This window comes from Triturus cristatus, chromosome 9 (assembly GCF_964204655.1).
Source record: "Triturus cristatus chromosome 9, aTriCri1.1, whole genome shotgun sequence".
NCBI lineage: Eukaryota > Metazoa > Chordata > Amphibia > Caudata > Salamandridae > Triturus > Triturus cristatus.
Window position 1 is genome coordinate 241,315,087 of NC_140592.1, and position 24,850 is coordinate 241,339,936.

The 24,850-nt window shown below is 40.6% G+C and overlaps 1 protein-coding gene across 1 annotated transcript in view; it reads left to right on the forward strand.

Moving 5' to 3' along the window:
• EFCC1 (EF-hand and coiled-coil domain containing 1) overlaps positions 1 to 24,850 on the forward strand; it is a 249,513-nt gene that overhangs the window by 13,162 nt on the left and 211,501 nt on the right. Inside the window, exon 2 of the mRNA XM_085624844.1 lies at positions 6,140 to 6,549. Within this exon, the coding sequence (XP_085480970.1) occupies positions 6,140 to 6,549 (410 nt within the window). The remainder of the gene's footprint in view (positions 1 to 6,139; positions 6,550 to 24,850) is intronic.

Genomic DNA, 24,850 nt, shown 5'->3' on the forward strand with positions numbered 1-24,850 from the left:
AGTCATGAAGCGCTGCCCGGCCCACAGACAGGACAGACGAATGCCGCTTGGATTCCTGCAGCCGACCAAAACCCCAGCACGAAATAATGCTGACCCGGCAAAAAACTGTCAGAACCTGTCGGAAGCCTCTGCTGCAGGCGGGCGGACCCGCGGCAGACAGATGAGCTAAATCCGATTGTGGTTACCTGGGAGTGAGACAGGGACACGGTTGCCCCATGGCAAATAATTTGTGGTATCCTCTTTAATTGAGGCTTTCACACCCAAACCTTCCGGATCGGAGGCAGTTTGCACTTGGAGTAAACAAACAAAAACAGGAAAAAATGCAGCTTTACACCTGCTGCAAAATTCTGCCAAAAGGTGCACAATTCAACATGTTCCAACATTTCACCCCACAGTCTCCTTGTTTTGAATATTTTGAATAAGCAGAGGGACAAAACAAAAGTTGATTTTGGCCTCCGGATGACATCTGGCTAAGAGTTCTCCGGGCACATCCAGGATACGATCAGGGACATGGCGCAAGAGGGGTGTTGTTTGGGGTGTTACACCGCCCTAAAAAATGTGTTCTGTAGTAAATAGTTGGGTAGAAATGCTTTCAGCCAGGTAATGTGACCTGCCTGTTGGATTTCACCTGGGATTTTTACATGCCCACCCCGCTGTCAAAAACACACACTATCTCTCATCTATGTTTTGAAGGCCTTAAATATATATGTTGATGAGTTTGAAAAAAACTGCAATTTAAGTACCCCTAACTATCCTCTCTCTTTCCACTGCCCCTTAAGCCCCCTCATTTTCTGCTTCTCTTATAATGTGCTTTAACCCTCCCCCCTCCTTCCAATCATACTGACTAAGCCACGCCCCTGGATAGGACGCCATCTTTCTCTGTTAAAAGTATCAGCCGTTTGTTTATCCCAGAAGACCAAGAAGCAGCTGCATGAGTCAGAATGCGTGTAAAATCCTCCCTATTCCTTTTTACTTGTTAGGTCTGTCTCTGCTTGCTTTAATAATCACGATAACACATCTCAATATACTTTTTGAAGTGACTGATTTTTGCATTTACTGTTTTAAGTTTATATTTCAAGGGGCAATAATGCTGATTTTCAATTTTTTGGCCACACGTGATCTAAAATTGCTGGTCATGTTGGAATTGCTGTAGATACCCTACGAATGGCAATACATATTTCTACATGGAAAGTGAGACGAGACTAGGTTTTACTTGCATATGTACGCTCCGGATACCGTGCTTGTACATAATGGATACAATGTATTTTCTTTTTCTTGTGTCTTTCTCTTCTTTTTTATTGGTTTATGTATTTTTTTAATATTTTATTTTAACGATCATTAGCGAATGCATACCTGTAATGCTGATGTGGTTGATGCCCTGCCGACGAAACATAATAAAGTGTGTTATAAAAAAAAAAAAAAATGTTGGAATTATGCTCTGGCCTGTGGGCAGAGCATAATTCAGGAATTAGAATAATTCGCTAGAACAGCAGACCACAAAAAGAAGATCAATGCTGGAGTCTGTCAGGTTTAGAATCTTGTCGATCTGTTGCATTCTGGGATATCGATTAGGGAATATTTTGATGCCTTAATACCATAGCCAAAATATTGAGGACAAAAATATCGAAATGAAAGTGCATATTGGGAAGCATAGATTTGTTATTGTTAACTTTACACCTATGTACCTTGACGATATATATATATATAGATGCGGAGTTATGTATAGAAAACGTATACATACTTACCCGTCTACAGTTTTGCCCTCAATATTATGGCTAGCTACTCTATTAAGGTATAACGTTATTCCATAAACGAAATCAGGAGAGGTGTGGGGCAACAGCCAGAGCGGCTGACTCCAGAGCGCAAGGATCATGGTTCGATCCCTGTTGTCGGTGGCAGCTGAACATCTTGTAACGCTGGGCAATAGCTCACTTAATCTCCCCAACGACCCCCAGCACCTTGAAACCCATAAGGGGGTGATATGTTTGCGCTTTACGATTATGGGTTATTATTAATATTACCCACACCATTTGATTCATAATTGCCACAGAATGCAGGGTTGTGACTGTTTATTCTTTTCCCAACAGCAAACTCTCTAATTCAGTTACACCACACAGAGAGATTCTGCTTCTATTCACAGTTGCATTGGAAAGTTAGTTTGTCATTTTCGAATTCTAAGCTGTAATCTTTCCCATCTGACCCGGTGTCAGCCACGGTAGGTTCGATGGCTCATTCATAGGGTGCTGCTGAGGTCTACAGTCAGTCAAGATTTTTTTTCTCACGCTTGATGTCTTTGAACACGTAACACTCCCTCTAAAACACTCCTAGTGAAGTAGGTAACTGAATATAAAAAAAAACATTGAAATGATCTAATGAAACACCTTCACAGAGGTGAAGAAAGAATAAAGCGTCCCCACAGAGGCCCAATCGACAGAAGTCCAGTTGTTTGTACTGTGCTTGGAAGTACACCTTTGTCCATTTCCTTTATGGCTTTGATCTATTTTTAGCAACCAATATATATATATCATTAGATAATAAGATGTGCAAGTTCACCGGTTTTACCTTCATGCAGATCCAAGAGACACACAGGTTCCCAAAATATAATATTTACTCTCATATTTCTGTACAAAGACTTCATGAATCACTTTCATGTATAGCGACCTCCTCACATTCTATCATTGATTCATAGACTTACTCAGTCACCCACTAACTCATTCACTGAACAACTTGTTTACTTTCTCAGAAGACCACCACTTTTACTTTTGGATTTTGTAAATAGAAAATTTGTGTTCACCTTCTCTTTGCAAGTCGAGCATTAATAGAACACAATTACTCTAACCTATTTTTGAAATATTATTTCCTGGTCATTTGACCAAAAATGACAGTCAGGATTCTCATTATGAATGGTGTGATGAGTCACATCTAAATTATGAACTCTGTCAAAATGGGGAAGCGGGTTGTGGTGCTGTGTGCATACGTCTTTGTGTAAGCTCGGTGTCACAAGTTCCAATCGAGACAGAGCTTACTGAGATTATTTCAGGTGTGACAAAATTAGCTAAAAAGGAAGCATGTATGTTCCGCTGTATATGCATAGGCTACCTGAGGAAGGCATCAGCGGGCATGACCTAATGGTTTGTCCCTTTCAGAAGCAAGTTTCAGCAGGACCTCATTAACAATATATCAAGCTTCATGCAATCCATCCAACCATGACCTTCCGATGTACTTCGACCTCAACAAAAGTGTGTAGATAAATGTGGAGAGTGGTGCCTGCCAATGAGACACCCTTGGTGTTACAAATTCAAGATTCCCTATCTGAGCTTCTTTCAGAGTCTCGCTGAGCTTCAGCAGGATCTCTGAACCACCGCAACGGTGTGTTAGGCGCTGCTGTTCATGTACCCTATGCATTTTATCTAAGGAATGCCTTGATGGTTGTTCCAAACTACCAGCGGTAATCTGGGTATTCCTCACAGAAACCTGCTTTTACTTCTATCTGCTAGATGGTTGGGTTTAGTTGTGGCTCAACCACATCTCTTATTTCACTAACAATCCAGTTTTTTGTAATTAATCTCCAAGGCACATATTCCACGTTGTTCTACATATCTGGACAAGTAAGATATGTTTCATTAGAGGGGGCATGGTGCAGAGTATTGAATGAAGTAAGGGAAGTCAGTGTGATCATGTAGTATCCGAGATAAAGTATCACAAATGATCAGACAGCGACGGTCTCCTCTGAGCTTCATATAGGAACTTTTTCTCCTGACCTTGATCCCCTGTGGTTGTGAAACTAATGTGCCACTTCCAATATCCGTTTAACTTACTAAAGGCAATATTTTAACAAATATATAACCATGAGTGTTTTTCTAATTTAGGACAAAAATACAGAAGTATTAAAGTTCTTAAAATATTGCAATTCCCTTACAAAAATCTTTTTGAGGAGGCCCTAAAGTGCAATTATTTCTCCCACAAGCCTCAGGACAGGGTGCGAGCAATATTATGTTAGTCCCCATGAGAGTAGTGAGCACTCTAAAAGTATTTGCACTGATGTGCATTTCCTTCCATCCAACATTGTACTAAGTGTGGAGGGCTTCTACTATGACCTGTCCACAAGCATTGAAAATCATGCTTCTGGGAGTGCCTTCGAATTTCCACAAACCCAACCATCAACAGGAGAGAGTAACTGCTGCATAAATACTTTGTTCTATAACAACTTCTCTATTATCTACTACAATGCTTTCTTCAGGTTCTGGATTTGAAGACACTTTCTCTGCATTACAGTTAGCTTGGGGAATAGTTTAGCGCTTACATTGTTAGCTCACAAGCATTAACAGATGCTAGTTTTGTCCCTTTGAGTGTAGAGTAGATGTGTTTGTTCACAAGTGACCGCATCTTGTTAATATTCACAAACACGATTTCCCTTACATGAGTGACAGGTGCTCGACTTCTTAGGCTAAGGCTGGATCTGAGCAAGCACCCATGTACTACATAATCATTAGTGACTTTGTTTTGTAATCTAGTTTTATATAGCACGAACTAGACCCGAATCGGCTATCCGAGCGCTGTACATGAGCATCAGTTTCAATACAGAAGGACACATTCATTTTTGTTAGGCACAGGGAGATTAAGTGATTTGCCCAGAATCACAGGATGTTGAGTGTCGTAGCCGAGACTCAAACCCGGTTCCCCAGCTTCGAGGTCGACCGCTCTAGCCGTGAGGCTACATCCACTCCCCTACACCTACCTCTACCCTCCTCTCCCCATCCTCTCCCCTCCCCTACCACCTTCATGCTGGGACTTGTGAGAGGCAATGTCCTCCCTGTGGTGAGGGTCAGGGGTGTGTTGGGAAGAATAGATTGGGTCTTCAGAGGCCAGTCTATTTGTTTTAAATTTCTGCCTTTGGATTTTGTTTCGAAATTAGAAATAGCTAATTCTAATCACAGATCTGCCAACACAGGTAGAGTGTGGGATGCCTTTACTGGAGGCTTTACAAACGCTTGTTTGTCGTTAGAGTTTTTAGCATGTACAAGTTCCCTGTAAACCTATAGTTAGCCATCAGTGAGACTTACACTGTCATTTTGCCAGTCATCCAAAATGGAGTGCCCCACTACTTAATTTGTAATAGAAAGAGTGCTGGTGCCCAAAGCTCTGCTCAGAGGCCCGCGGCTGGCACTCTTAAAAGTCAGCATGCCAACTACCAATGCTGCGTATCTTGAATCCACCTCCTGCCTTTTTAATTAACTGCTAGACACTCCTTGTTCCTTTATTTCACCCTTATCGGTTGCTGCTTTCTCCCATTGTGAAGGTTTTTCCATCTTTCTCTTTCTTTCCTGTTTGTGTATTTTTTTTATATCTTGCTCTCGGTCTGATGAGCAAAAATGCATGCCGGTCCCCAAAAATGAGTGCCGGTGGCTCCACCAGCAACCACCCTCTCAACTTAAGCACTGAGTGCACCCACTTGCTTACTGTGCACTGAGTTGACTTTATTGTAGGCATACGTTTGCATTTATATATCATAAACCTAGCTGAAGAGCAGTAAAGGTTTGAATATTAATCAAGTTGTCAATCAATCAATCATTTGTAAAGCGCACTACATATGGGCAAGGGTTTGAAGACGCTGGGGGGTGTAACAATACAAGCTCAATAATGGATTTTAACATTTTGATTTACATTTCAAGTATTTGCAATTTCATTAATGTCACATTCTTTAGAATTTAGGACCCTGGAAACTTAAGTATTCATCCAAAATCGCATGATTTCTGTCAAGACGCAGTTTCCCGCTTTGCCACTAGCCCACTAGGGCAAGCTGGTTTTCTATATCAGTGCACTTTACACATTGTGTACACATTCTGTGTGAAGTATCTGCTTCATCTTTAAATTAAAACCTAAGGGCAGCATGGCTTTGCCTAAATGTTAACACAATCTTGGATTTGTTGTCTGTAGAAATTATTTTCCATTTTTTAAAATACAGCATTTACAAGTTTTGCTATGCATCAACACCACTTTGGAGTGTAAAAATGTGTAACAGGAGTGAGATAGTTAGATGTTACCCTGTTTGAATACCTACTGAGTACATTCTATTATTATGTAAACTAGTAGGACAGTTGACCTTTATTTCAGCTGCCTCTACACATCTGTATTGCAGGTTGGACTTTGGAAGAGCCACGCCAGCCATCAGAACGAGGGAGGGTGCTCCATCGCGAGGCGACGACTGTTCAGCCGCAGCCACTCGCCGACCACCAAGGGCCTTCAGAGTGTCTTAAAGGAGGTCGAACTAATCCGCAGCTCCCGAGACGGGCAGATTGCGGAGGCAATTAGGTTTAACCAAGAACTGGAAAAGGAGCTTAGGAAATCTCAGGACGCGCTGGTCGCCTTGGAAGATTGCAACCGGGGCCTTAAGAGGGAGCAGGCGGACATGAGGAAGAAGGTGGAGGAAGCCCGGCTGGCTGTCCTGAACAGCCTTGGCAAAGTCAAGGACCTGGAAGCCAAGTCCAACAAAGTGCCCATCCTGCAGGCCCACGTCCAGCAGCTGGAATCCGAGGTGGATTATTTCAGGTAGGTCGAACACGAAGAAAATGTAATCCCTTTATCGTGCTCTTCCAGGAGGTGAGTAGCTTTTTATTGGGTTTCAAGCAAATTCTTTGTATGTCTGCCTTGCCTTCACCACTGAGGTGGATGTGTTCTAGCTGCTTCCACAAGCATCATTTCGTAACTCTAACCAATCGAGAGGCTTGCCAACAATTCATTACAATTCTAACTTCTTTCAACGTAAAACTACTATCACTGGTTAAGATGTTATGCTCAGATACCTGTCAACTATTAACAAACTCGACCTTGCTTTACCTTGTGGTAGATCACCGAAATGTGGGAAGCAACTCAATATCACATGAGGGGCACATTATTGGGTCAACATCCAATGATTAAGAATATTCTGAGTTCAGATAATATTTGCAAGCTATTGTCTCAAAACATTTGTTTAATCAGATTTCACAATGACATTTGGAAATATTACATTTGACAGAAAATATGGATATTTAAGCCCTTTAAGTCCACATGCCTCTGCCTGCTCCTGTCTCACTGACTCTCTGTGAGTTACATATTTAGATTCGTTCTCTCAGTGCTGCCAGTCCTCTGTGGCTGTGCTGAGCTTTTTTTTTTAACTCTTGCACCTTTTCTTTTGTAATCATTTTCATTCGGAGGCAGCTGTAAGCATTTGCCACTTGTTCAGAATAAGCATATTTTCTAGTATTGTTTATAATCCACTCCTCTCATATTTTGTAATCTTTTTCTGATTATAATAATAAAAAGATAGCTACTTCCCTCTTGCACTCAATTTTTTTTCTTACGGTTTAAATAGCTGTCAAGTCCCTCTCATCCATGAACCCTGAAGTGTGTGCCTATTTAGAATCGTTATTGTCTCTTCATTCAACATGCAGTTTAAGGAATTCTTCACTTTAGTAGGTCTGCTTTGGACAGTTTGTTTCAGCTAAATTAATAATTAAGCAATTACTTGCTATATATAACAGGCTGATACATTGGATTATAGCTGTTAGAAGCTTGCCATATTTACAAAACCCACTGCTATTGGTAATTAAATATTGTATGTAACCTAATCAATATTGGAGCCATTTCTTGGTATCAGCCTATTTTTATACTCCTTGTCAAATTATACATATATGTGAGGCTGGATTAATCCCATTTGTTCACTCACCTTTCATTGGTTGGTAGCCACAATCAACTAACTATGCCTGAGTAAAAGATGCCTGTGGTGTAATTATCCATTTGTGACAAAACTCACGGACGTAGGTGAAAAGTCGGATAGAGAGGTATGCTTAAATGCTCTTTAATTTTGTACATTTTGCACTTGAGCACTATTAATTCCCCACCATAAACAATTAAGCTATTTTATACTTGTGTACATCCATGTGGCTTTTGTGGCGACCTGCACTACGAAGAATGCAGTATTGGCACTCTGAAGATTTGTTCCTATCGGGCACAATTAGCCTTCTTCCTTAAAGAGATGTAACCTCCAGAACCCAACGTATTTCTCTGGCAGTGGGTATGTATAGTAATATGGTGCAGGTGATTGCAGTGATGTCATCCTGGACCCCTCGCCAGTGCTCTACCAACATTGTTATGTGTACGGTTCGTGTACACACCACGCACCTTCTCCCATTCATTGGGCTTCAAAACATCATCTGTCATCCTATACAAACCCAAATCTTTCAATCCCCTTAAAGCATAATTCGATCTTGGCTGCATTCAACCTCAGTTGTTATCCCACACAACATTCTTTCTTACTTTCTGATCAAGCTTAGAGATTTAACTTATCACATATGTGCAAGTGTTCTCCAAATCAGTATCTTTGCCATCCAGAGTTTCTACAACTTGCCTTACGCATAATTTAAAAAGTTTAAGACTCAGGGCTGGTCATGGTGCCATCCTGCTTATCACCTTCTTTCCTTAAAATAGCATTTTTGATATTGTTTGGGCGATGGAAAAATAGCCACGTTCTGAAGGTGCTCTCCCAATGTACACCAAAATTGAACTCTGAATTGAATGTGGACATAACCAGCACTGACTGAACAATGATCTTATAAACTAAACAGCCATATCATGAGCTCTTGTTGGGAAAATCAGCGACTGTCATTATCATCATAGAATGGTTACAATTTAAAATTGATCTACAGCCCCGGAGAAGGGAGGATTTTAATGTTTGCCTAGCCTTTCTTTTGTAAGTGATTTTATTAATGCCCCCATGACTATGGTCTCAAGTCTAGTTGAAACCTTCTTATTTGTCTCTTGGCATTGTTTATACAGATTATACTAATAGAGCTGATACTGTCTTCTGCCAGCCAATTGCTGGAAGCGCTCAGCCTCCTACTGGCTCAGGAGGTGAGAAGCTGAAGCTAGCTGCTCTCCGTCCCCCGAGCCCTGGGGTGGCTTAGCTCCATCCACATGGCTAGGCCAGTGCTGGGCTCCACTGCTTCCTCTTTCTGCCACCTCTACCACTCGGAAGCTTTTGCAAAGTGGTGGAAACACCATACAACCGCAAAGTCATGGAGGTGATGTAGCCGTCCTGCTGAGACCACTGCCATTAACCAAGAGATAAGTATTAGGAAGGCATGCCGGCGCTGAGATTTGAATGTCGCTGAGTGAGTGTGAGGGTGAATTTGTGTTGAGGCATTTGTGCATATATATCCATGTAAATGTTGTGAGTGAGCATTTGAGTGATCCTGTCTGAGTGCATATGTGCATTTATGTGTGTTTTGATCTGGTAGAAGGTCAGCGTGCTCACCCTTGTCTAATAGGGGAAATCATGGCCTATTGTGGGCCTTCTTGGTGACATACTGGTTATTCCTGACTTACTGGTAGTCTTTAATTGACATATAGTGGATATTTATAGCACCATGTTGACCATTCCTGACATAATGATTGTCTGCGTTCTTGGTGACATCCTGTGCTGCCCGTCTAAATAGTGGCCCATCAGTAAAATATTTGTGTGCATAATCGATGACAAGCCGGCTACCCTCGAAAGAATTGTGGTCCATCAGCGACAAGTTTGTGGCCAGTACAGGAGATGTGCTGACTATCCCTGCATAATAGTGACCCATCAATGACACGTTTGTGGCAATCTTGGTGACATGTTGGGTTTTCATACATAATAGAAGATCATCAATGATGTACTATGTACTATTGACATTTACTGCAAATGCTGGCTATGTCTGGCATAACAGTGGCCATTCATAACATATTATGCCCATTTTTGACTTAACCCCTTCGGTGCTCATGACGGAATGGTTCCGTCATGACCCACGGTTGAGCTGTGCTCATGACGGAACCATTCCGTCATGACCCCGCCCGCGCAAGATTCCGCCAGCACAGCGGCGGAATCTGCGCAGCATCGAAGGGGTTAATAACAACTATCCCTGGCGCAGTAGTGGTGAATATCCTGGCCATCTGCTTGATGGTAATAGGAAGGCAAAATGCATCCCTGTGGACTGTAGTGTATTTGACTGCTTTGTGAAAATGATAAGTTGGTGTTTGGGGACCAAAATGTGGTTTCTAAAAATGTAATTGTGGTATTTTGGGTCACAAATTTATTTTCCATGACACCGTTAAGCTTTGTTTCCAGGGATGGAGCTTATGTATCCGAAATTATTTTTCTTAATATTTCATGATCAGATGCCTGTTATTTCTGTGAGCCGCAAGCTGATGTTTCAGACAAAATGACTATCCTGAAATACAAGCATTCATACTGGTGAGAGCATTTATTTTTAGTTGGGCGACTTATTCCAGATTTGAATCCTTGGTCCCAGAGGGCACCTACTGCTGCTATTGTTATGTTATACCTTGTATGGAGGACTTTCATTACCTATATACATAAAGCTTGTTTGATATTATCCCACTTTTGTTTTTAATATTTCATTAGTTCTCCATTTGACACCTGTGGATTTATAGCCAATGTATGTGAAAAATGTGCTATGAAATGTCTAAATTGTTTTAGAAGGAGAACCTCTTCAAACTCCTCTAAAACGGCTGGGCTCATGACACACATCACTGGCTCACTGAGCCACCCACTGTTCCCATTACACAATAATAAGTTGCTTTTTATGGCACTCTGGGTCATATTATAAATAGGGCTCCCGGTTTTCTGGTATTTATTTTTGGGACATTTCCATCTGTATTTATCCATATTTATTTTTTGTCTTCTTTATCTGTATTTATCCATATTTATTATGGGTTTTATGAAAAAATAAAGCTGAAACTGGTATATTTCCACATTTATTTAACCAATAAATATGCAGTCATGTTTGAATGCTTGCCAGGTTTCAGTGATATACACACCGGCAGAAGATAAATCAATGCACTTATATGAAAATATCCAGATTTCAGTATCAGCCTTGAGCATAGCTACTGCTGTTTAAGCCTCTTTACTAAAATACTTTTTTTTAACCCCCTAACCTATCAATCCATACAGTTATTGGCCTGCCAGTCATGGCAAAGTGTATTTAGAATCACTCCAAAAACACTCCGTTTCCGTTTTTATCCACATTTAAAAATAAATATAGGCAAGAAAATAAATGGTTTCTGTCTATATTTATCTGTAAAAATCAGTAAAAACGGAAAACAAGGAGCCTTAATTATAATATACCATCATTGTTACTTTAAAAGTCTATTCAGTGCTCACCTGGGGTAAGCAAGGCTACTGAATAGATGTTTGTTGCAGGACATAGGACCCTGGATTCCAGCCACAGACAGACATGAGCTTGTTCCAGAGACAGTGAGAACAATAGAGACTTGCTCACAAAGATATTTCTTTCCGTGCTTCACTGAGACCAGTTCGACAACATTTAGCAAAACATATTCACCTATTGTTGATTTTTTAAAAAAAGAAATCACAAATGTCAATGAAAGGGCTTAAAGCAAGAGCAAGTTTGGACGAGTTGAACAATCATAAGATTTTTTCCTCCTGAGTTTACATTATTTTACAAACTTTCTCTGCATTATCAGACAGTGACTGATGCTCCTGGTCCATGTTATGGGGATATTAATAATGATCTGTGGGAGTGTGTGCTTAACATGGAGTCTGACCCACAGAAACCTGTTTCAACACAATTTAAAAAGCCTGTGATGTCAAAGGAACAAAGTGCTACAGCCCCCTGGTGATCTGGCAGTGAAACCGCATCCGACAAGTCACTATACCAGAGCATAGAGGAGGAAATAGTTGCACAGGTTTTGGAATCCTAATCTAAATGTAACCAAGTATATTACGACAAGCAGTTTAATTTTTTTTCAAACATAGCATTTACTATAGGACATCTATTCGATGCAAGCATAACTGAAACCAAAGACACATAAAGCTATCTGATGCATCATTCATTTTCATTAAGATATTAACTAACTACTGCTGATGGATTTGAGGGACACACTGAAAAAAATCCCAAGTGAGGAAAAATAGTACACAGATTCAGGTGTCGTGCATATGGGCTTGTACCATATAGACCTTATATCTTACTGATTAATGTCAGTTCTATGTTTTGAAGACGTCCATTTGTATAAAATACACAGAGGCGTCTGTGTTGTTATTTTGCGTACATTTTATAGAAATAGGAAATGTAATCTGTCATAGCCCATAGATAAGGTCACTAGAACAGACCTCTTATTGTTTTGGGGAGCCTGGTGTAATAAGATATTGCGCAAGGTTATATAAAATTTCTTTTGTGAATGACATATCACACTCACCAAACCTGGTGGGGACTCGTTTTCAAACCCTGACACTTACCAAACAGGCGAGACAATGGCCAGACCTTTCACTGCCCGACCCTATATTTAGAGAGGCACTTCCTGTGCACAATTAGTTTTTTGTTGTGTTTCCTGCTCCCTAAAAGGATAATGACCCTATAGTTCCTGCTTTCTGTTTCCTCTTTTCCTTGTTGCACATGGCAGATACAATTCCTTGGAGACTGAAAGAACCAGGTTTCATACACGCAGACATGATATTTTACCTGCAATGAGTTATTAGAAATTCAGGCACCATCAGAAAAAAACTTCAACAAAGCACACTGCTTTAGAGAAAGTGAGGTATACAAATGAGTGCAAAAACATGTAATTACCATATTATTTGTCTGTTGAAAAACATGACTTTATCAAGTTGCTACAGGAACCCAATAAATATAGTGTTGCCTGACGGAAGAAAGTAATAGGAGGTGCTTACAAGATACCATGTTATCTTTTAACATATGATTACCACCATGTTAACAAAGCTAAACTTGCCCTGTGTGTATAAACTGATGTTTAGGCTGTACAGTCAGGAACGTATAGTACTGTTTGAGGAAACAAGTATGAAAATGCATGATGTGAGCTTTCAGAGTGCCAAATACCCCAACAGTGCAGTGTGCTTGTTTTTTAGGTCTGGCTTTTGAGACATATTTACCTTTATTTCCAGACTATTGCTTTCGCATATATAGGAGGGGCTTTTGGTCAGTTGTCTCCATCCGTTGGTCTGTTAAATTGGCATTCACATTTTGCGTCAGCCACCACAGTATACAGCATGGGCAGTGAGTCAGCCCACTTACCTCATTGGCTCCTTTAACTTAGAGTGACTACATCATTTACATCCACCTAAAATAGTTCCTTTCTGGTCAGTGGCAAGCTGGATCAAAGTATGTTTTTTTTGTTTATTATTTATATTAATTTCAAATGCAGGGTTTTCATTTTGACGTTCCTGCTTCATAAAATGTATTTTATAAAGTGTTTGTGATATTGTAGCCTTGCAGCTGCTTGCTATTTGAGTGTTTAGTTAAGTTGTGATTTATTCTAACCACCTTCTCAAATAACATTAACATGAATTGTACAACTGAGATAAAAATTATCACTGGTGAAAAAGCATCATTGTTGAATTATTTTTAAATGTAAAAGTTTTATTGCAAACATCAAGCAGCTACCTTTAGGTGATGGCATATTTTAATTTTTCCGTTATTTTTGTGTGGCATATGCTTGCAATAAAAAAGAATAGCAGTCTTGCCAGAACCAGGTCTACTGGCTTTACTAATATTTGTTAATATAGGAGGAGCACTTGCTGAACCTCTGTGAAGTCAGGGATAAATACCAAAAATCATGTGTGCTCAGGCAGCAGCTGCATGGTTCCTCATTCATTACTATAGAAGGGTTGGAAAGGCTGTAGTGTGTGAGAACTAAATACTATGTACAGGCATATACATTCATACTTCTCTGTGGATCCCCAACCTCCCAGAGATGCTTCTGGTAAGTCCAAGAAGACATGTTCCTGATATTCCGGGACACCATTTATACCAGACAACTTGCCACTGAACCATATAATTAGAAAACCCAGCACTAAATGAGGTGGCGGACCTTCAGTTTGATGGAGAGGTTACTCCATCGCTGTTTCGACAAAATACTTTCTCCACCAAACTCTAAATCTGGCATATAATCTCCTCGTGCCTAAAAAACATCTAATGTATTCTGGTGCACATGTAAAGCACAGTGGTACCTTTGGGCTGAGTTTGCAAATCTGGAAAAAATGACTGCATCGTCTCCCTAAATCATCTCCCCTTCATTTCATGTGAACGAGCCTTATAAGGCATAACTCCAAATAAGGACAGAATGCCTTTTAGGGACTGAATGCCTTATAAGGACTGAGGCCTTTTAAGGACTAAACCTTTCACCTAGTTTCATGACGAGGGTGGGTTTTGTCCGATCCATATTGCTAAGACGTCATCCTTAGCACATATGAATAATTTATGAGGACACTCTCCAGGGGGCATACTTCACCTCTCCTATCTAAGCACAAAGGTTTAAACCCCAACGTCATCCTCATACTGAACAATAAGTAACACACATACATAGACTGTATAAATACAGCACCCCTTGCTATCAGAAAGCAGGAGGGACCCGAGACTTCAAGGCCGACACACTGACCAGAGATGCTGCGGCTCCGGCATGCCATCGCTCCAGCTGACAGTGGTCTGACGATCCCTTGCGGGGTGTCCAGCTCAATTCCAGGACGAAGTCACACACTCTCACTATTCATGTATGGGGGTTCGACTAAACCCTAGTGGGATTCTTGGCTATTAGGCTCTTAGACTATTAGACTATTAGGCTCTTAGGCTTAGGCTCTTTTGCACCTACTTACATGCTAGGTACACTTAGGTACATCTAGTCAGGCATCTTAGGAGTACACACTGTATTTTATCAATGCATTTTATATTCATGTATATGTTCATGACTATTGAAAAATGGTAGAACTGTGCTTTTCGTTTTTATACCATACCATACCAAGCATTTATAGAGCGCCCGGCTACCACCAACGGCGGTGTCCCAGCTCTAAATGGTCAGATAGGTGGAAGAGGGACAGGCTAGGGCAAGTCAAACAGCCATGTTTTCAATGCCTTCCTAAAAGTGGATTCCGATTCTGCTTTACGCAGGTGATTAGGCATAGCATTCCAAAGAGTGGCTGTTCTTACTGCGAAGGCTCATCCGCCAATCCTAGCTTTAGAAAAGCGAGGTGTGTGGAGAAGCATCACTTCAGCATTCACTGTACTGCTGATTCTATATCTCTGCTACTGTGTTACAGTTATAGCAGCACATATATTTTACATGAGAAGAACAACGGTACAATAAATTCTTATTGTAAACGCCCCGACTGTTTCTTCTATGTGTCTCTCTGAGAGCAAAACAGACAAGCACGAGTGACTGGCTGAAAAGTAATATATTGTGTCCACGAGTCTGAGGTTATTGTGTTCTGAGGTTGCCAAAAACTAATCTCTCCGATAACAGGAGCTTCTAGTAGGCAGTGCGAGCTAGCTAATGCAAGCCATAGGCTGACATATGCGATGTGGGTGTACAGAGTCAGTCTGCCACCAGACCCGCAGTATATGTTATCCGTAAACAGAGTAGGTCCTGCATGACAGGGTACTTTTAGGACTACACTCCACCAGCTGGTCTGAATACATTTCTGTTTACACTTCTTACCAAAGTTTATTTAAGCATGTGAGCAGCTGATTTACTACAGAAGGCAAAAGACACACAATTGATGGACGGAATGCAGAACAAATCAAAACATTCACCCCCAGTCAAGAGATCTAGGTTAAACCCATCATTCTTTTGCTCACCATGCCACCCCAGTTTAGACATGGCCACATGTAAATCAGTCTTGACCCTGTGCCTCATGGGAACAGTCCAGCCAGAACTGCCAAGCCAGGTCCTCCCTGGACCGGAAACAAGCATCCTAGGACCGGTTTCGGGGTTTCACCCCTCTTCAGCCAGGATAGCTTGATTCCAGTGGCACAGTGAGCCCAGGACCTCTCTTGACTGGGGGTGAATGTTTTGATTTGTTCTGCATTCCGTCCATCAATTGTGTGTCTTTTGCTTTCTCACCTTAAGTGCGCCAGGTATGCCCAGATGTGAGTCCTGGGCTCACTGTGCCACTGGAATCAAGCTATCCTGGCTGAAGAGACGTGAAACCCCGAAATATCAACTGTATTTCTTGTCACTGTGTCTGATCTGTTTATCGAGGTCACGAATTCCGTTGCCTCTGCAGAAGGTCTGATTTATACTACTGTGATTTGAATCCCTCTTATACCAATTGTGTGCTAATCTCTCTCACTGGTACGTAACCCCATGAGCTATGTTACTGGAATTAGAACTTGGTCCTTGACCTGCAGATTCCATACAAATCTCTTTGTGCAGATGAGTTAGACATCTGCATTACCTTAAAACCTAACCTTATAGCGTCGAACATTGTGACTCTCTTGTCGCGCCCAGACCTTTGCACCAGGCCCAAACCTCTCAGCCTGTTACTGTGAACCAGTGACAATTGTTAAAGCCAGAGATTCCAATTTGCAGGATCATCCCCTTTGGCTCCTCATCCTTTGTCACTTACTTAGAAAGTCCTCTTGGCACTGACCTTGAAACCTTGCAGCTGTCAGCCTCCACCAATGTCTTGCAATCACACACACATCATACCCACCAGTGTCCATTTTGTTCCATTGGGGCTCCTAGCTGGAGTTACTGGCCACAAAAAGAATTCTGGGATTCGTGTGAACACTGCAGATCCTTTGGGTTTTACTCGGGTGAAAATCTCGGGGAGAAAGTCAGGAAAAATTAGGAATTACTTGAGTTATTGGATGAGGAACTACTGAGTCCCTCCAGTAATTCCTAATTTCTCAATGGAACCTTTGAATGTCAATTGTAATCTTTGTTAACCCAGTCCCAGGGGTATTGATACTGCTGATTATTGGCAACTCGCGGGAGACGGAGTTACCATACCAAACTCCAGGACCCTCGTGACCTCAGCAGGCTGCGCAGCACCAATGACTCTCCTCAGTCTGCAACTCTGTATTTGGGTTATTAGATGAGATATTAATTGTTAAATAAATATAACTGGCAGACAAGGACAACCAAGATAATTTAAACCTTACTTTCATCTTCTCTACGGTTCACTCATACTTTATTGTGCCATTTGTAAATGTTTTTTAGCTTTAGCTTTAAAATATTAAATGATATTAAACTATAAAATGATGGTACAATCTGCAAGTTCTGTAACTCAAACATAGTTTTATGCAGTTCTACTTAGTGCATTGAATTTTTAATGTATTTTATTTATTTTTAAGGTACATACTACAACCCACCTATGCATTAATATCCTATCCAAGTAATGCTTATCTAAAATCCACATGATGAGAATTGAAGGACAACACTCAATGTATATATTTTTTTAAGTTTGCAGTGGCAGAGTTCTTCATCCTTGGACCCAATATAGAATAAATATTTATCTAGTCCTTGCTAGAGATGAGGCTACAGAATTACCGTGAGCCGTTGATATCTTAATTCAAGGTTAGGGGATGGATAGTTGGTGTTAATTTATTTCTAGAGATAGGCTGTGGGTGTTCCTTTGATGCACTTGCATGTCAGACAAGCCAGTTTAATGTCCATTCGAATGTTAATTTGCTTTTCTACCAGTAGCCAGTTAACCAGATTTAAGTGCAGAGACACTATCAAATTTACAGAGAGTTAATGCTAGTTGTACTGCTGAATTATGTAAAGGCGATAATTGTGTGTGACCAACTAGTAGTGTGTTTGCGCTCTCCAGCTTGGATTTAAGGCATGAGCCAATAATGTTTAGGATGTCTTTCTTCAATGTGCTGGAGGACTTGTTGCAAGTGCCTCAATCAAAGTAAAGCATTGCAAAGCACATAGAGTGTGAGTTGGCTGCTAGCCTATTGTCTTTGTCAATTCCTGTTTGTTTCGCATGGTTTTGGTAAATCTTTATTAGGTCTCGCCTGGCGTTACCAGCGCGCATGCGCTACTCTCGCCATGTGAGGGTCTTTTGGAATCAACACGGATTTCATGTGCACGCGTACGGGTGGATAAAATGTGCACGCGTATGGACAAGAGATGTGCACGTCATCCACACGCTGTGCAGCTGTTAAGGTCAATAAGCCGGTGCTTATCTGATAGGCGAAACAATGATGGATAAGCGATGTGCACGCGCGCGCATGGCGACGTGCTTTCGCTTTCTCTCCCTCCCCCCATCATCCACACGCTGTGCAGCTGTTAAGGTCAATAAGCCGGTGCTTATCTGATAGGCGAAACTCCCTTATTACATGAAATGCGGTACTGGAAGCAACACTTCACGAAGGTGACTTTCATCCAGCCCTGTGTTTTTCCAGCCATTATATGGAACTAAAAACGTTATTATAAGGCAAAATGGAAACTATAAATTGCAATTTATAATCGAGAAACGGGAAACCACATGTCCCAGCCTGCTCTGTACTGTTGATTGAAAAACCAGGACAGTGTGAAAATCATACTCATGACATGTGCGGCCGATTGATACCTAGCCAGGTGTTATTCTTAGTCAATTTTAATTTGGCAGTGTGTAGAACTTGGATGGATAAAACACTGTGTGAAAACGATGACGTCGATTTTAATCTGTGACTGACCGTCTGCTCGCATATCCCAGAAGGGAGTGCTGACATCATACATTGGGGCAAGAGTGCCACGTATTAACTCTTGTCTGCTACATCAGTTGACTCAAACGTTATGTAGTTATGGTTGGACAGGAATTACCCTGTATGTTCAGGATATCCCCTTAACCTTACTTTACAAACAGTGACTATAAATGGACCTGGTGCACAGAGACTTTGCTTATCCTTACAATTTGACATGCACCTGGACCTTCTACACCGAGCTCTTCTGTTCTAGACTGATGCCCTGCGTTGGGGAGAAGATTTGGGTGGCATACATATTCTCTGTGTAGTGTCCTCCGTCACATTTATATTTTGCAGGACATCACAACATGTTTAAAAGCATTGCTATAAATTTGGGACTATTACTCAGAAAAAAAACAGGGCTGGAAGCAAGTTGTGATGGGAGTGGACACGCCCCTCCAACAAAATTTTGTAGTAATGTGCAAGAGGAGATGGAAAGGGCACTTTCACCAATTAGAAGATTTTATTCCTTTCACAATATATGATTTTTAAAATGTTATTTTTTTCCATTCAGGAGTAAAAAATCGTCGTATTAAAGACTTTATGGAAGGTCATTTAATGGAAAAATACCTATTTTGATGCACAGTAATCATCATGTAAAATGGTTATAGGTGGCAAGCTGCAGCAAAGTTTTTAAGGATCCAGAATCCTCTGGCAGCTTTCTGTAGTGGGAGTAGTATAATGCTCATTTTTGTATTGTAGCAGGATTACGTATTCATCATCCATGTTTTCAGGAGATGTATGATTCTAGAAGTGTGGCCTGACATGTTTCGCCCTATGGCATTGATGAATGAAGCTTCTCCAAGGCTCATCAATAATGTAAGATTCACATTGGGTCCGTTTTGTATAGATGGGTACATCATGCTGGCGATGGCGCTAGTCTCCATGTGGATTCTGTTCTCGCCATGCGAGGGCCTTTTGGAATCAATACAGATTCCATGTGCACGCGTACGGGGGTCAAAATGTGCACGCGTATGGACAAGAGATGTGCATGCGTGGCGTGCTTTTGCTTTCCCTCCCTCCCGCCGTCATCCACACGCTGTGCAGCTGTTAAGGTCAATAAGCCGGTGCTTATCTGATAGGCAAAACGACGACAGACCTTTAATATGTTGGGGTTTCGGTGCTTATCTGATAGACGAAACAACGACAGACCTTTAATATGTTGGGGTTTCTGTAGGAATCAGTTTGCTCCTTCCAGAAAACACAGGTGAGTCTAAAATTACCTACAACTGTTTGTGGTTGTTTGAAGATCACAGCCTTCCCCACTTGAATTCCTCGGCAGTCAGACTCCTTTTGGAATCAATACGGATTTAAAATAAATAGAGACTCGTTCATATTCATCCAGTCGGTAAGCCCGTCCTTTCGCAGTTGTGTTACTACTATTAATTTAGGATGCTAAACCACATAAAACACAGAGCATGCCCAGGAACGACACATACCACAACAAGCAATGAAAATGCAATAGGTCTCGCCTTTTATTAAGGTAAAGCCATTTGCTTTGCTATACAATACCATTAGCAAAGCAAATGGCTTTAACTTAATCAAAGGCGAGACCTATTGCATTTTCAATGCTTGTTTGTGAAGAGCTGCTGGATCCTTCCCAATATAAAAAATAAACATGGGCTAAAAGCAAAATTATTTTGGGCCTTTCAAAGCACATTTTGCCATAGTAGTCTCAGGTGCTAATTTGTAGTGGTGATCTTTTTGTGCAAGAGCAGAATGCGGTCTCTCACAGTGAAGTTAGCCATGTTGTATGCTGTAGTGGGAGAAAATAAAATGTGATTAACACAGCAACAGACCAATAGATGAACAAGGCTGGCTCAAAGTCCCTATAAGTAAATTTAATGTATATATTATTTTCGCAAAATCAGAAGTTCGTGACTAAAAAATGAGGAATGAGCTGCCAACCATACGTGGGTCTCAAAATTCATTTCAACATCTAAAATTGTTCAAATATTTCGGGGCTTTTTAGCACAGAATTACAGGGCCCAAAAAGTTTAGGAGGTTGTGGATGGAGTTTTTTGTAGGGATTTAGGATTAGAACCCAACAGGACTATTCCTGTTTTAGTTCCATTGAGCTTTAAGCTGCTGTTGGTTAGCGACTTGGCCATGTCTTCACATCCTTTTTGGGGCAGCAACATCTTCTTGAGGGTCATTGACATGTAGCTAGGTCAGAATGTCCCCTGGATATGAATAAAATTGATTTTAAATAGGAACTTGAAAAAGTGGTGAGAAAGAAATGAATGCAGCACCAGGAATTGTTACTCTTGTTTTTTAGCCAAATTATTTCATTGGCCCATTGGATTATAATTAGGCCCGACAGTTTTAAATTTTTGCATTCCTTTACCCTTACTCACAGAAAGAAACAATGTATTTCCAGGTCTATAAAACAACAGAAAGTAGATCATTTTTAGAGTGACTCTTGATGCTGTCAATAATGATTGCATGGATAATGTCTGTACAGTTTGGCAGCAAGGGGAGCCAGCAAAGAGATGGGATTTCCTTAAATAACTGCATATGTCAATGTACTATTATACTAGTGTTTTTCTGTGTGTGTATTGATGTGTTACATATTGCTGTTTATAGAGCTGAAACCTGACCGGTCTTCAACTATGAGTACACATGTATTGGTCAAATAAATGTGGAATAATATACTGGGTGCAGCTTCATTTTTTCGCTGAAAGCTAAATGAATGTTGATAAACACTGACCAGAGAAGCAAAACATATGGGTAAATATGACTGAATGCTAAAAAACATAAATATTATAACAAGAAGAGTCTTAACTGTAGCTGCACAAGCTGTAATGTGGAGAAAAAAAACAACTTGTAAACTATGACATTGTCACCCTTTACAATATTGTGAGATGATTAAAAAAACATTTATCAAACTACATAGGTCCATGGCCCTGTATCACCACACGAATCCCTAGTTAGTGCGGATATCAATCAGAATGCCTGAAAGAGTTGGACCCCTCTGCATCCTTTCAATTGGGGGAGGTCAGGGTCAGTGGCTCCCTTAATGAGCTTTCTGTGGTCTCTTGATTTTCTTCATGGGTTAATCACCTTCCTGTAAGGAGATAGGCTCTGAGACCATATTTCTCGTTTCACTAGACAAGTTTGTGAGTTACTTCTTGGACTTGGCCTCACATGTTGTTCAGTAATATGTTGTTATGGTTTCCTTCGTTTAATTAGTTCCTTGCCAATTTCCTCCAAGCTGCCTTCATCTTCTTGGAAATATTACCTCTTCTGTGCTCACTTTTTTAGTGCCTAGGAAGTTGTTCACTTGGTAGTCGCATTACCTTCCGGAAAGAGTAAATACAACCTTAGTTTTAGTTCAGGATATACATTTTGATTTTTTCATTGTGTTTTTAAGTGGAATGGTTATTTCTGGTCATGAACATCAATCAGCCTGTACTGGCTTAATAACATTACAAGAGTACACAACCCTGGTGGACACAGCCACTCCATGTAATAAAAGCATGGCCTCTTTTTATTCACCACAGTCGCACATGGTCAGTTGGATTCTTGATTGCATCACTCAAAGCGGAGTCACTTCATCTTATATATTCTTTTCTTCTCCTTTGTTGTATTATATGTTTTGTTGTATTTAATTTTTATATACATTGGAATTATTTTATCCTTAAGAAGATGGCTTGTGTACCAGCAAAAATACACAGAAAAATATGCAAACAGCTTTTAAACATTGAAATCTTGACCCATAGGTTTACAATATTACATGAGTGCAGATTTCTGATTAGTAGGACTTCACAAAAGTTTCCAAGACTATTCTTCTAAACTCAGGAAATCACTCTTCAAATCGGTTTGTTTATTCTATTTTCATATGACCAAATATCCCCCTTTATGTTTGCTGAAGTTCAAATTCATCCGTTAATTTGTTTTTTCCTCCTATTCACAGGCAACATATTTTCACCCAATGAGAAATCTCTTGCTCTGCACCCCGACCAGTTTGGGTAGTGTTTCCCTCCCATTCACAGGCTCGAAAGGGTCCCCCTCCTGCCGTGCCAGGAATACATTTCTGACCATTTCCAGTATGTGAAAAAGTTTGTGGATGCCAGCAATAAGTTCATTTGTGAGTGTGCACAAATGTTTAGGGAATTTCCACCCTAGAATATCCTTTACCAGCCCTATCTGAATTTTCAGATCCAAGGGAACACAGCGGATGTTTTTATTTTTGCACAGGGATTTCCCTACTGAAAGCAGATTAAATCTCTGTGTGAAAATCTTTGGAGAAATTAGGTCGCAGACCCAGAATTGCTGATTTACTGGTTATTCCTCATTTCTAAGGGAACTATCAGGATCCCGCTGTATAGTAACTCTGCTTTGGCAACGTTATCATGGTGATTAAGGGACCACTTATAATGAGGGCTACAGCATCTAAAGAGCTCAAGTGCAAAATAAACTATATATCATGTGCAGCAAATGTATACATTTTGAAGAGTGTGTCATGCAAAGTTTGTGGAAGTTCACAGATTCTATTCAGTTTATCTCATATTACATGGTAGGTTTTTATTACGCTCTGGAGATTACGAGCCATCTGTCAGTTCCTAAATTCAGGAAAATGCACTCCCTGCTTATGTTTGGACTGAGTTAATTTACCATTTTAATTCCAGTCTTGGCATATTTAGAGGCAAGTACGTGATAGTGGGAAAGGTACAGGTCGAAATATTTGCGGGGAAAGATAAAGGTAAGGTCCAGATTTTGGTTGTCTGTGTTTCACAAATGATATTTTTCCACTCCATGCATCTTAAACAAGCATTTGCAATGCAATAGGTCTTGCATTTGCGAGAGTTTAAGCTATTGGCACTGTAAATGACAAAGCCTTTTATTTATCTATATAATAATCAACACATAAATGAAAGGCATTGTCATTTACAATGCCAATAGCTGAAACTCTTGTAAATGCGAGACCTATTGCTTGAAAAGGGAAAGCACGCATGGCGCGCTGAATGTTGCAGAAAAGCATGTGCTGCCTGCAGTAGGAGAAACTCATTAAAGAAAATAGTGCTTACAGACTAAATAACACAGACGGTGTAACAACAGAAGTAAAACGGCCAGTCCTCATGGGAGGTTACAAATAAAGACAAGGTGGTACTAAGAAGGGACTAACAAGCTGATTACTGAATCAGAAGCCAGCATTTACGAAGGACATAGACACAAGCCAATGAAAAATATGGGCGGGGAGTGGGCAGAGCTTCAAGTGCATACTCTAAATACAGCATGCCTTTCAGAGCAGCGCATGCACTGCCCAGGCTTGACCTAAAAAGGCATGTAATAGCATGTAAAAGAATACTCCTGTAATACCCTTTTACATACTTTTTGAACGGCCCCAAAACATCTAACATTTTATCAAAATGGGAAAATTTGGGTCATATTAATCTACAGTTAGTACAAGTAGAACCAACTGTTCCTTCTTATCACTTTTACTAACCGGGAGCTTGGACCGATTCACAAACGCTTGTAAAAGTTCATAAAAGAGTACAGTACTACCTCCCACACTCAGAAATGCTTTTGTGACTTGGACCCTATGTTTTCACTTACTTCCTTCTACTCTGAAAAGTCTCAGAACAGTAAAATAGTCCTACAGCTCCTAAAAACTGTCAAATATGTAGAATGTGTAATAAGAGTGTAACTAAAGCAAATAAAACAAAACGATGATGAAGGGGCAAAATATTTGAAATGGTCTTATTTTACTTATAATGCTATTAACTATGACAACACTTGCTAAGGTTTCAGTGTAATACAATTTTGGCTGAAAGCTGTGTAATTTGTGGTTGTTGGGACTGCAGCACTTTAGCAAATTTACTATCACCGTTTTGTTACGTGCTGTATCTTTCCATAGTGTAGCATCAGTGTGTGATGCCAGTGTGTTAAGAAAAAAACTCATGCACTTGCTAGCCTGAGAACATTTTCTTCTACTATATTCTAGAAATGTGCATCTAATCTAGAACACCTGTTTTAAAGCACTTTCATATTAAGAGCAATAAACAAAGTAAGAGTTAGGATACCGGTTGGTCATTTCACTCAATGGATCCTAGGGAAACAGAAGGAAACCGTAATTGGCATCTGCTCCAGGAGGGGGGCAGGGATACATTGGCTTCTGCTCCAGTATTGCCTCTGATTTGTATTCCCTTTTTCATGCTGCTTGACAGACACTTTGATCGTTTTTACTAATCTGGTTCTAAGGGATTATTCACTGAGGGAGTTGGCAAGATGGACGTGTGGTTGTGAGGTGGTGCCGCATTATGTTTTCCAGGCTTCAGCAGGAGACCTTCTAATTTGTTATCAGGACCCTTTCTTTAAACAGATTACAGCAGGTCCAG